This window comes from Equus przewalskii, chromosome 12, assembly GCF_037783145.1.
Source record: "Equus przewalskii isolate Varuska chromosome 12, EquPr2, whole genome shotgun sequence".
NCBI lineage: Eukaryota > Metazoa > Chordata > Mammalia > Perissodactyla > Equidae > Equus > Equus przewalskii.
Window position 1 is genome coordinate 8,679,181 of NC_091842.1, and position 12,310 is coordinate 8,691,490.

General features: G+C 56.5%; 1 protein-coding gene and 1 long non-coding RNA gene across 2 annotated transcripts; one reads left to right on the forward strand and one right to left on the reverse strand.

Moving 5' to 3' along the window:
- Positions 1-2,741: 2,741 nt before the first annotated feature.
- On the reverse strand, positions 2,742-6,640 carry LOC139074701 (uncharacterized). Its single transcript, XR_011524355.1, has 3 exons — positions 6,326-6,640; positions 5,661-5,778; positions 2,742-4,617 (listed from the first exon to the last, which is right to left on the reverse strand). It is a non-coding gene; the product is annotated as an uncharacterized lncRNA (long non-coding RNA).
- An 80-nt stretch (positions 6,641-6,720) lies between these two features.
- Positions 6,721-12,202, forward strand: GNB2 (G protein subunit beta 2). Its single transcript, XM_070566300.1, has 10 exons — positions 6,721-7,149; positions 9,383-9,528; positions 9,737-9,775; positions 9,896-10,002; positions 10,329-10,392; positions 10,476-10,638; positions 10,733-10,799; positions 11,135-11,336; positions 11,428-11,644; positions 11,724-12,202. Exons 2-10 carry the CDS (start codon positions 9,472-9,474, stop codon positions 11,828-11,830), a joined length of 1,023 nt encoding a protein of 340 aa, XP_070422401.1. The 5' UTR covers positions 6,721-7,149; positions 9,383-9,471; the 3' UTR covers positions 11,831-12,202.
- The last annotated feature ends 108 nt before the right edge of the window (positions 12,203-12,310 follow it).

Sequence of the window (12,310 nt, forward strand, 5' to 3'; positions counted from 1 at the left end):
GCTGCGAGGCGAGACAATAACCCGGCCTGGGGCCGCTGCTTTAAAGGCGTAGACGCCTCAATGTTAGGCAGCCAGGAGGGGATTAGGCGGAGGATGGCAAGGACATCCAGACTGGCCCTTAGGGATAGGCGGGTAGAGAGCAGACAAACGAAAGAGATGGAGACCTTGTCCATCCAGAGACCAGGACTCCGCAGGGTGACTGATGGGGCCTCTGCTCCCTTGCTTTTTTAAATGAGGTCGAGGGTGGGGCGCCATCGTCCTGCAGAGTCCTCCATTCTCAGGGTCCTGAGCAAGGTTTGCCATACTCAGGCCTGAATGAAATCACCGGGAGAGGGAGGGAAAGGAAGAAGGAAAGAGGAGGGATGAAGGAGGAGGTGAGTCTCCATCTTCCCCTGTTTCATTCCACCCTTGTCCTTTTTTTTTTTGCTGAGGAAGATTAGCCCTGAGCTAACATCTGTTGCCAATCTTCCTCTTTTTTTGCTTGAGGAAGATTAGCCCTGAGCTAACATCTGTTGCCAATCTTCCTCTTTTTTTGCTTGAGGAAGATTAGCCCTGAGCTAACATCTGTTGCCAATCTTCCTCTTTTTTTGCTTGAGGAAGATTAGCCCTGAGCTAACATCTGTGCCAATCTTCCTCCACTTTATATGTGGGTTGCTACCACAGCTTGGCTGATGAGTGGTGTAGGTCCAGGTGTAGGTCCATGCCCCCAAACAGGGCTGCTGAAGTGGAGCACACGGAACTTAACCACTATGCCACTGGAGCTGGTCCACCCTTGTCTTTCTGAGGGCCACTGGTCCCCTGGTGCCTGGGCCTTATACATACACACGTGTACACACATTCACACATGGGCGCTCAGCTAGCCCAGCTGTAGCTTCCTTTCCCCTGCCCTCTCTCTTCCTCTGCTCTCCTCAGGAGGCATTTATCAAGCAAGTACATTTTCCACTAGTTGGCTCTTCGGTTCTCCTAGGCGCCTGGCATGATGCCACCTCCACAGCAGTTTTGACAGCAAAGGCGAAGGAGCAGCTCTGACAGCCTTGCTTAGCTGTGAGACTCTTATGTGAGGCTGTGTAGGTGTGTGCCTGTGTGTGTGTGTTTATGTGTGTCGATATATGTGTGCATGTGCATATGTATGTATGCATGTAGGTACATGTGAATACATGTGTTAAGGGCTCTCCTACCTACTTGCTTGGGGGTAGAGGGAACATTAAGACCAGAGACGGCAGAAGAAGAGGGTACTGTGTGATAGCTGCATGCCCCTGAAGGGTCTCTGCTCACCAGATGCCCACTCTGGAAGGGACTCCACCCATCCCCAGCCAAAGGACAGAAGGTTTGAGCTGGCTCATTGGTTACCCACTGGCAATGGTGGCATTTCACATGCACAGGATTGGTTCAGAGTCCTGCCTGGCTCCCCAGACTGGAGGAGTCCAGGCTGCAGGGGAAGGGGTGAGCTGTAGTGGGGAGCGCTGACTCAGGAGCTGGGAAACTGAAATATTCCTGAGTGACCCTAGGTCAGTCATTGACCTCTCTATAAATTGAGGCCTGGATGAACTGGATGAGCCCCTAAACCTCTGGCGCCTGTATTTATTCACCTTTCTAAATGGGAGGTGAGGGTTAAGTGAACACTGGAGGAGGGGAAAGTGATTCTATTCACGGCCTGCAACTCTTCTTTTGTTGACATTTAATGAGTTGCTTCCCTTCCCCTGTAAGTTCATCTTGTCAATTCCCACTACTACATCCCTCCCCCACCCCACTCAGCCTCTCAGATTCAGAAACTGCCCCAGTTGGGAGAAACCTTACTGATCATGGATCCAAACCCTGGATTTTACAGGGTTTTCCCCAGATGGAGGCACTTGGGTCACACAGCCCACTGGGGCAGAGCCAGGACTAGAACTCACACCTCTTCTCAGCCAGTTGAGAGATGACCTTGTTTCACAATACCTCTGTCTTCCTCTCCAAGCATCACGGTCCCCATGTATAGGGATGAGGACTCAGTCTGATGCCACAGTCAAGTCCCTGGCTAAGAGCTGGGCACGCAGGACTACTCGGTAAACACTGAGTCCTAAGAATGTCCCTGGGGAGTTTTTGAGGCTTTCATATTTTTATGCATAAGTTGGAAATCTGTAGTCTACTTGGTAATGGGAAGTGAATTTTCCTCTCCTAGCTGGTGGAACAGCGACAGTCGGCTAATTACAGCACCTCCTGGTCAACTGTGGTGCATTTTCACTTGTCATGGGATCTGACACGATATTCTATTGTATTACGGAAGTGGCTAAAGTGAAGGTTATAAATATATTTCATTCGTCATTCATTGATTCAACAAACATCTTTTATGCCCACGGCGTGCCAGGCCTTCCAAGAGGCATAGGAATACTGAGGTGTATAAGAGATAGCCCTGCTTTCAAGGAGTTTTGGTGCAGTGAGGAGCTCAGACATGCATGAAAGTGGGGTGAAATGGAGGCCCAGGGGAAGAAGGGGCTACCTGTCTCTGAGAGTCCAGGGAGGCTGCCAGAAGTAAAGTTTGAACTGAACTGTGAAGGATGAATAGGGGTTCACTGGTGAACAAGGTGGGGAAGGTCTTCCACACAGAAAACAGCATGTGCAAAGGCCCAGAGACATGAATGTTTCTGGCATATGTTGAAATAGTTAGGAGCTCAGTCTAGAAGGAGAGTTGGCTATGAGCTGGTGGCAGAGAGCAGTGTCAGGGGGAGATGAGACTGGAAAAGTAGTCAAAGACCAACCTGTTCACGCCTGAACTCTATTTTTATTTAGCAAACACAAGCATCTACTCTGCCAGGCACTGTTATAAATGTTTTACAAATACTAAGTCATTTAGTCCTCATAATGACTCGATCACTATCCCCATCTTGCAGGGGAAACAAAGGCATGGAGAGGTTCAGTGATTTGCCCAAGGTCACTCAGCTGCTAGGTGATAGAGCTGAGATTTGAACTGGGGCATGCAAAAAGTATCGATCTGGGGGAAATGTTGCCCTGCTTCTATTCGTTTCATAGATGCTCTCTAAGTACCCGATAGGCACTGGGACTAGCCTGGCCCATATAGCTTCCCGTGAGTTTCACAGAGTTTAACGTCTCTCCTGGAAGGTAGATGATCAAACGACTAACTCAATAAAGGCATCTGGAGGTTCCCACATTCCAGGCCCACAGTCAGTTGGCTGAGCACCTGGTAATGACATTGAAAGTGGTAAGTCAGGACCCTCAGGCTCCACACCTTGGAAATGATTGGGCAGCTCGTGAGGGTCTGTTCATTGCTGGGTGAGCTCTTATCCAGCCCTATGCCAGAAAAACCAAGTGCCTTGGCTTCACAGGAAGCCCCTAGTGCAGGTGGCAAGTGGCCAGAAATGAATAGTCCAGTAGAGGCTGCAGTGGGAATGGAGCCAGCATTGCAGTGGGGCGGCAACAGTGTGGTCAGGCAGGCAATATGGAAACTCAGCCTGAGAAAATGACCTGAATTCTCCTGGCTGACAAGGCAGTTGAGCTGGAGTGGGGGTGGGAGGCATTCTGACAAGACCCAGCCCATGCATCATGCAAAGAAGTTTGGCCCTTCTCTTGGAATCAATAGGGAACTACTGCATGGCTTTTAAAAACAAAGTTATATGATCCAATTTGCATTTTAGAAAGATATCTCCGGCAGCTATTTGGTAGGTTGATTAGAGAGGGACTATCCTAGAGGCCAGGAAACAGCGCTCGGCATGCAGTGGAAGTGATGGAATGAAGCAAAATTTGAGAGGTGGCACTGACAAGATGTGTCCACCGATGACATAGACCGCTAGCCTTACATTAATAGCCATCTTCCATCTTTCTTTATGAAAAACGTTTTAGCTGGGTATATGGCTACAGACTACTTTTCCCAGCCTTCCTTGCATCTGGCCAACTTCTGAGCAGAAGTTAGTGGTGTCCTTAAACAGAAAAGGAGTTGTGCTTCCACCCCACCCCTCTCCCCTTCCCAATAGATGAGATTCAGACACAACAGTGGGAGCTGCCTGGGCCACACTGGACACAGAGATGGAACTCACATGTTGAGGTTGGCAGAGATGCCCCCGCAGTCCTGGAGAATGTATTTTGGGGTTGTCAGTTAAGCCACTGAATTTTTGGGACTCTTTGTTATAGCAGTTTTAACTATACCCTAACTAGTGACTATCCTTTGGATATGGGGAATGAGGGAGTGAGAAGCTCCTGGCTGGATGGTGGATGCTGTTAACTGGGCCAAGAGATTCAGAGAAGGGGTAGGGTTGGGCAGGGTGGGGTGAGGTGGAAAAGGATTAATTTAGTTTCGAATATGTTGAGTGTAAGACATCTGTGAACAGCGGTGTTCAGTAAATGTTTTAACAACAACTCTTTGAGGAGATGGAGCCCCGATCTGAAGTATTTGCCGATTTCCATGGTATGAACACTCTCACCATGACAATGACAAGTTACTACTATCAACGTGACCTCACTGAACAAGGAGTTGGGAAGAGAGGTATACAATGGGCTCTTGTGAGCTGGTCTGAGCTGGCACGAGCTGACTCCAACACACCACCGTCCGTGAGCATCCAGATGGAGATCTTCAGCCTGCAGCTGGACAATCACCAAGTCTGCACATGCGGAGAGACACGTGGGCTAGAGATAGAGATTTGAGAGTTACAGCAACTAAGGGGTAAAGTCACAGCAATGGATGACGTCACCAGTGAATAACATGGAGAGTGAGAAGAGGAGGCTGAAGTTGGGATCCTGGGAAAAACAACGTTTACAGAGTGCCCTGAGGAGGAGGAGAAGGCCAAGGAGAAGCCTGAGAAAGAACAGTCAGAGGAAGGGGGAAGTGTCCCATGACCTGTCCGAGCCAGCTTCTCCACATGTGCCCCAGGGATTTTGCCTCCTCAGAGAAACTGGCCATCTATTGGTCATTTCCTCCTTGTCTGCATCCTTCACCTCTCTCTCCCTGCTGTCCTTCCCATTAGCATCTAAAAAAGCTCCAGTAGCTCCCATCAAAACACAAACATCTTGACGCTACATTCTCCTCCCACTGCTGCCCCACTTTCTATACCCCCTCCAAGCCAAGATTCCCAAAGCCTTGGCCACTCCGGTTGTCTCCACTGCCTCATTTCCCACTCACCTGCAGCCCACTGCAAGCAGAGCATCCACCAGGGGCCTCCACGTTTTCCAATCCTGTGGGCACTTCCCAGGCCAGTCTTGCTTCATCTCTGCAGCACTCACTCAACACAGTTGCCCATTCCCTTCTTGGAAGCCTCTTTCCTTTTGGGTTCCAGAACTCCACATTCTCCTGACTTTTTTCTTAGCTCTCTGCTTCTCCTTTGGCAGCTTGTTCTCCTCTGCCTGACCTCTAATGTTGGAGTTCCACAGGGCTTGGTATTAGGCCATCTTGTCTTTTCCCTGAACCTCTTTATGACTTCATCGGCTCTAAAATGCCACACCTTCCCAAGGCTCTATTCCAACTCAGACTCTTCTGCTGAGCCCCAGCCCTGCTCCAACAGCCACCTACCGGACATTCTTCCTTGCACCTCTCCTAGGCACCTCAAACCTAACACGTCCAACCTAAAACTCTTGATTTGCCTCCCTAAATGTGTCCCCTCCCAAATGTTCTGCTCTCAGTAAATGGCACTTCCAAGCCACCAGCGCTAATTGTCATTTTAGCGATCACTTACCATCTGTCTCCTCTGCAGAGCGTAACCTCCCGGTGGGCAGAGGGTGCACGTGTTCACGTTTGTATCCTCAGTGCCTAGGACAGCGCCAGATACATCACTGGGACTCAATAAATATTTGCTGAATGAGTTAAAACAAGGAAGTATATTAGCACTGAAACCAAAGTGAGAGGAAGCAGTGTCAGATGCCCCACAGAGATTAACAAAATTGGGTTCTAGTCCTAGGCTGCTAGTTTTTAAGTAATTTTAGGGAAGTCACTTTGCCTATCTGTAGATTGAGAGGAAATTGAAGCAAATTATCTATCAGGTTCCTTCCAAATTCTGTCTAACAGGCATATATTGTCTACTGCTAGTATATCATTGAATTGGTAAGTGCACACAAATGGAATTTGTGCATGACTGCAAAGGGGGCTTTCTTATTTCCTTTAAAAATCGTGCTTTGAAAACTATTTGTAATGCCTTCAGCAGAGACTAAATGAAAAGTGTCTATTTTGATAGTTTTGCTTTTAAATTGCAGGAGGACTCAAGGAAGACTATTCACTGACGAACTTTCCAAAGCATTTTCACACTCCGTGGGGATCTCATCGCACCTCATCCAAGGTGTATCGCAGGGCATGTAGCTGTCAACACTCTCATTTTACAGATGTGGAAACTGAGGCTAAACTTACCTTCTCACCCCTTCCCAGGGATGGTCCACAGGGAGTTCATCAAGAAGCTAGTATTGATATCATTGCACAGTAAAGTCGCTAAAGCTGCCTTGGTTCCTATCTCAACTCTGCGACCCTGAATCTGTTTCCACTACTATAAAGCGGGGGAAATGCCAGTACTTCATAGCACTGCCATGAGAATTAAATAAGTAGGAGCTCAGGAATGTGCCCCACTCATTCCTGCTCACTGCTCTTTCCCTGGGCAGCCTTCGGGGCGCGGGCCGGTCGGGATCTCTCTAGATCCGCCCCCTGTGGGGGGCGTGGTCTCACCAGGGCGGGGGGCGTGGCCAAACCGAGAACTGGGGCGTCGAGCTCCCCTTCCCTGTCTGGAGCCGCCCAATCCGGGAGGGTAGGTCACGTGACCAGCGAGCGGTTTCGCCCTCCCTTATGCCGGTACCACCTCTGCCAGTCCCAGGGGGGATGTCTTGCCCCTTTTAGGGAAGCAAAGCATTTATTTTGGTCCGTTTTGTGTCGAAATAGTGTGGAGTAATTCTTTGTCGCGACAGAGTCAAACTTTGCCCCTTAAGTGGTATTTTCCCTTCCGGCCTCCCCCCACTCAGTAATTGGTCTCGCCCAGCCGGGCCCTGGGCGCGGCGGCGACGGCCGCGTCACTGGCGGGCGGGATCCCTCCGCTCTGGGGAGAGCGGCGCTGGACGGTTGAGTTGGGGTGACTGAGGAAATCCATCCGCGTCGCCGCCGCTGCCGCCGCTGCCGCCTCCGCCGCGGAGGAAGACAGGACCTTCCACGCTCCTCCAGCGACCCTTCGCAGAGTCCCACCGCCACAGGTACCTCCGCTGACAAAAGGAGTTCTCATCCCCCCAGCCCCAAATTCCCGTCGGGGGAGCCTCTCTGCCTTCTGTCTCTTCGGTCTGGCCTCTTGGGAGCGGACGTAACTCCCCAGACCTCCCCTCCCTTCCTCTGGCCCCGTCGCTTCCAAACCCGGAAGGGGAACTGGGGGACCCTCGCCCTCAATGCACCCACTCCCTGCACCATTGGGGCATTTTGCCTGACCCCAGACCGCAGCCCAGCCCCTCCTGCCTCTTGCTCCCTGGGAAGTTGGGGGGCTAAATTCGGGGCTTTCTCTAGGCCCCGGCCCGCCCCCTTCCCCCCCTCCCTCCTGCCCCTGGGTAGCACCCCTCGTGTCCTCCCATTTCGCACCCCCGCCGGCATTCGCCTTGCAAAACTCCAGAATCCTCAGAGAGGCAGCAAGGCCGCGAGGCCACCCTTCCCTTCGGCTCCACCCTCGATTTGGGTTCTGCCCGTGTTTTCTGGCCCCACTCTCCTAGACCGGAGACCTCGACCCCCTATTTCCTTTACAAGTCGTAACCTCAAGCCCAGCTCCCCGGCGCCCCCGCCCCCCGCCTAGCTTTCTTTTGGGCAAAATGGAGGTCGAGGGGGCCGGAGGGCCAGGCCCACTGCGATCGCAGCGCGGCACCGGCCCGCGCCTTCCAGCTGCCAGATCCGGGGACCCTCCCTGTCCCCTCCCCTTCGCCCCGCCGGACCTGCGGAGGCGGTGGCACCCCCAGTTCTTCTTGGGGCCCCAGCCGCTGTATGCCCAGAACCCGGGGGCCCCTGAGGGGGCCCTGAAGGGTGATGGGGACTGAGGGCTGGGAGCGTCGCCCCCGCCCCCAGCGGCTTCCTCCTGGCCTGCTTCCTTCTGCCCCTGGCCTCTGGCGTTGCCGCCCGGCCTAGGCTGCCGGCAGCTGGAAGGAAGGGGCTTTGTCCGGCGCTCGGGAGGTGGCGTGGGGGGCTCTGCCTCCCGTCTTTTGGGGGGGCATCCCTGGTGCTGGCGTAGAAAGCTGAACTGACAGAGGGGAAATGTCAGTGGGGAAGAGGAACGCCCAAGGCCTGGGGGAAGTGGGAGCAGGGTGGGGGACGCTGGGTCGGCAGAGTGCAGTGTGCACGGCCGGATCACACAGGTGTCCCAAGCGGGGGCAGGACTCGGGGCCCTGGAGCGCAGCCAGCCCGGCCCCTGGGGCCCCGGCGCGGAGCCGCGGGCTGGGCTCCTGGGGTGCCGAGGGCGCAGGGGCCGGGCCGCCTGGGGCCGCCCGCCGGCGCCTGGGAGAGAGCAGCTCCGCTCCTCGGTGCCGGGGACCTCTCCTTGCAGCCCTAATTACTCGAGAGCCGCTCCCACGGGCTTTCTGCGGGCGCGCCGGGGCGGGCGGGCTCGGCGCTGGAGGGAGCAGCGGCTCGGGGCTGCCTTCCCCGCCACCCTCGCCGCCACCCGCCGCGGGCGGCTAATGGGACGCAGCCGGCCCGGGGATTATCCGGGGTGAGCCGTCCCGAACCTATTAGTGCCCAATCGGCTTTTCCCAAATCCTGTAAACAGCCACCCTGGCCGGTTCTGGGGAGGGGCGGGAGGCTGGGTCGGGCGGGGGCGATGGGGCCGGGGGTGGGGTCACCCACCCTACAGGTCTCTGCCGTGGATGCGGTTGCCTTGGCAACTGGGCTAGGGTGGGGGCACTTCACCAATGAGGTGCTCTCAGTCCGGGTGACGGTTGCCTAGGCAACCCCACGAACAGCCCAGCTTCCCCCTCTGGTCTCCCCCCGCCCCAGTCGAAGCCGGGGGTGTGTGTGGAGGGTGTGCGGCGTGTGGGGGTGAATTTAAAGAGGCACCGCCCCTTTTAAAATTAGGCGCTAGGAGGGCGGTGCCGGTGCGGGCCGGGCGGACGCCAGGTCTGTTTTCGAAGGGACTCTCCCCGCCCCCCCCCCACCCCCAGTTCCTGCCGCGAGTGTCCCGCCCGGGCTGCTGTCCGAGGGAGGGGTTTCCCCTGCGCTTCCTCTTGCACTTCCCGCTCCGTTTCCGGGGGGCGGGAGGAAGATTGGGGAAGTCAGCTATTCCTCGGCAACATCCCGCCTGTGCCAGCGACCCCGGCTCTGCCCCCGGGCCGCGGCCACCTCTGCCGCCCCCTCCCCCCTTGGACCGGTGCTCACCCCTTCCGGGCCGCGCTTCCACCCCGCCTTTCCCCACTTCTTCCCCCGCGGCCTTGGGCCTGACGTCAGCCCTGCATCCCCCAGGCCTCGGGCCAGCGGCGAGGAGCTGCCTCCCCCAGCCCCCGTCCCGCGGCCCCCAGCCGCCCCCAACCCCGCCCCACGGGCCCGGCGCCATGAGTGAGCTGGAGCAACTGAGACAGGAGGCTGAGCAGCTCCGGAACCAGATCCGGGTGAGGGCTTGGCCGGCGGGCTGGGGAGGCTGAGTGGGTAGGGCCAGGTGGCTTGTGTGTAAGGCTGGGCGGAGGGTTTTGGTGGGTGCGGGTACCCTAATCTCTCACTGTCTCATCCTCTCCACTCGCCTGTCTCCTGTTTCCCATCCTCTTGGCCCCCTCCCATCTTCTCTCCTGCCTCACTCTGACTGGTTCTGCCATGTCATAGGATGCCCGAAAAGCATGTGGGGATTCAACGCTGACCCAGGTGAGAATAACCCAGGGCAGCACTGGGGCTTTGGGGAAGGAGCAAGGGTTTGAGCAGGTATATTCCTGGGAGGCCCCTGTGGTCTGAACCTCCCTGAGCCCGCTCTGCTGCCATCTCCAGATCACAGCTGGGCTGGACCCAGTGGGGAGGATCCAGATGAGGACACGGAGGACCCTCCGTGGGCACCTGGCAAAAATCTATGCCATGCACTGGGGGACAGACTCAAGGTACGTATGTGGTTGGGGCTGTGAGCTGAGCTTTTGTTTTGCCTGGGGCTGAGGTTATAGCAGGCGGAGTGGGCAGGGGTAGGGGGCAGCCTTTCAGATCTGGTGGGGTGAACAGGATCCCCATGTTGCCGAGTTTAGGAAGACCGGGACTCCCAGACATCCCCAGGGGATAGGAAACAGGACCAGACTGACGGGAACTTCGGGGCTGCTGCTGGGAGTTCTCAGAGGGGCCTCCTACCAGATGGGAGGGGAGGAGAGGGTGACCTGTCTCCTGAAGGGCTTTCAGGTTCTGACCCCTCCTTATCTCCCCTGCCACTCTCCAACAGGCTGCTGGTCAGCGCCTCCCAGGACGGGAAGCTCATCATCTGGGACAGCTACACCACCAACAAGGTAGAGGTGGTGCCTGAGGCCAGCTTGGGCTGGGTTGCAGGCCCTGGCTGGCTCTGACCCTGGGCGTCGCCCCTCCTCCCTAGGTCCATGCCATCCCACTGCGCTCCTCCTGGGTCATGACCTGTGCCTACGCGCCCTCAGGGAACTTCGTGGCCTGTGGGGGGTTGGACAACATCTGCTCCATCTACAGCCTCAAGACCCGTGAGGGCAATGTCAGGGTCAGCCGGGAGCTGCCTGGCCACACTGGTGAGAGAGGCCTGGCAGGGCACAGGCACTGTTGCAGGGGGAGGGGCTGCGCTACCCTGCCTTAGAGATCCGGCTGACCAGCCCCTTTCCCCAGGGTACCTGTCGTGCTGCCGCTTCCTGGATGACAACCAAATCATCACCAGCTCTGGGGACACCACCTGGTGAGGCCCTGCCAGGGCTAGGCAGTTGGGGCTCGTTCACGCTTCCTGCCGGGGGGCCGCTACCTCAGTGCTCTCAGTGCATAGTGTACACCCTGAGCAGGCAGGACGGAGCCCTCACTCTGAATGCCTTAGCTTCCCTCTCCTGTGGTGGGAAGGAGGGGGAAGGGGCCCCCACCCGACCTGGGACAAGAGCAGGCTTCTGTGACCCAGTGGCTCCCAGTGCCCCTTCCCCCAAGGCTCTATCAGTGCTGTGCTCACAGGGCAGAGGGGCAGGGAGGCACTGATCAGTCCTGCCCCCCATTCTGATCCCTTCCTTCTTCCTATCACCTCTCCAGTGCTCTGTGGGACATTGAAACAGGCCAGCAGACGGTGGGTTTTGCTGGACACAGTGGCGATGTGATGTCCCTGTCACTGGCCCCCGATGGCCGCACCTTTGTGTCAGGTGCCTGCGACGCCTCCATCAAGCTGTGGGACGTACGGGATTCCATGTGCCGACAGACCTTCATTGGCCACGAGTCCGACATCAATGCCGTGGCTGTAAGTTCTGGGGCGAGCTGGGCTGGCTGTCTTTTCACAGCCCGTGGCCCTACGCCGTGCCCTCATCCCACTCCGGTCCTGCGTCCTGCAGTTCTTCCCCAATGGCTATGCCTTCACCACGGGTTCTGACGACGCCACCTGCCGCCTCTTTGACCTGCGGGCCGACCAGGAGCTCCTTATGTATTCCCACGACAACATCATCTGTGGCATCACCTCTGTTGCCTTCTCGCGCAGCGGCCGGCTGCTGCTCGCTGGCTACGATGACTTCAACTGCAACATCTGGGATGCCATGAAGGGTGACCGTGCTGGTGAGCGCTGAGTGCCGCGGGGGGAGGGCGGGGACCGGGAACCCAGGCCCCGGGGAGTTCTGATGCCCACCCCCTACAGGTGTCCTCGCTGGCCACGACAACCGCGTGAGCTGCCTCGGGGTCACTGACGATGGCATGGCTGTGGCCACAGGCTCCTGGGACTCCTTCCTCAAGATCTGGAACTAACAGCCCCGACCCCAACTGGGCCCAGGCCAGGAGGGGCCCTGCCCACGCCCACACTACAGGCCGGGAGCTCTGGGGCTGGGTGCACGCCGAGTCTCCCTCCCCGGGCCACGGGGCCTTGGGTCCCTGCTCCCCTACCCAGGTTTGGTTCCTCCCGGGGCCCCCACTGTGGAGATAAAGATGGGGATAGAACGGGGGAAGTGGAGGGGCAAAAAGCCCTCGTCCTTTTGCTGCCCTGGGGTCGGGGCCTCATCCCTCTGGAGGGCCAGAGGCAGGAGGTGGAAACTCCAGGGGCTGGCTTTTTTAAAACTGGTTTTATTTTAATTTTTATTATATTTTCAGTTTTTCCATAAAGGAACCAATTCCAACTCTGTACCTGGTCTCTACCCTTGCTTGTATCTTCCTCATTCCAGGTCTCTGTCCCTCAGGGCAGACGGGGGGGGGGAAGGGCCCACCAAGTACCGGGCCAGAGAGGAGACCCTA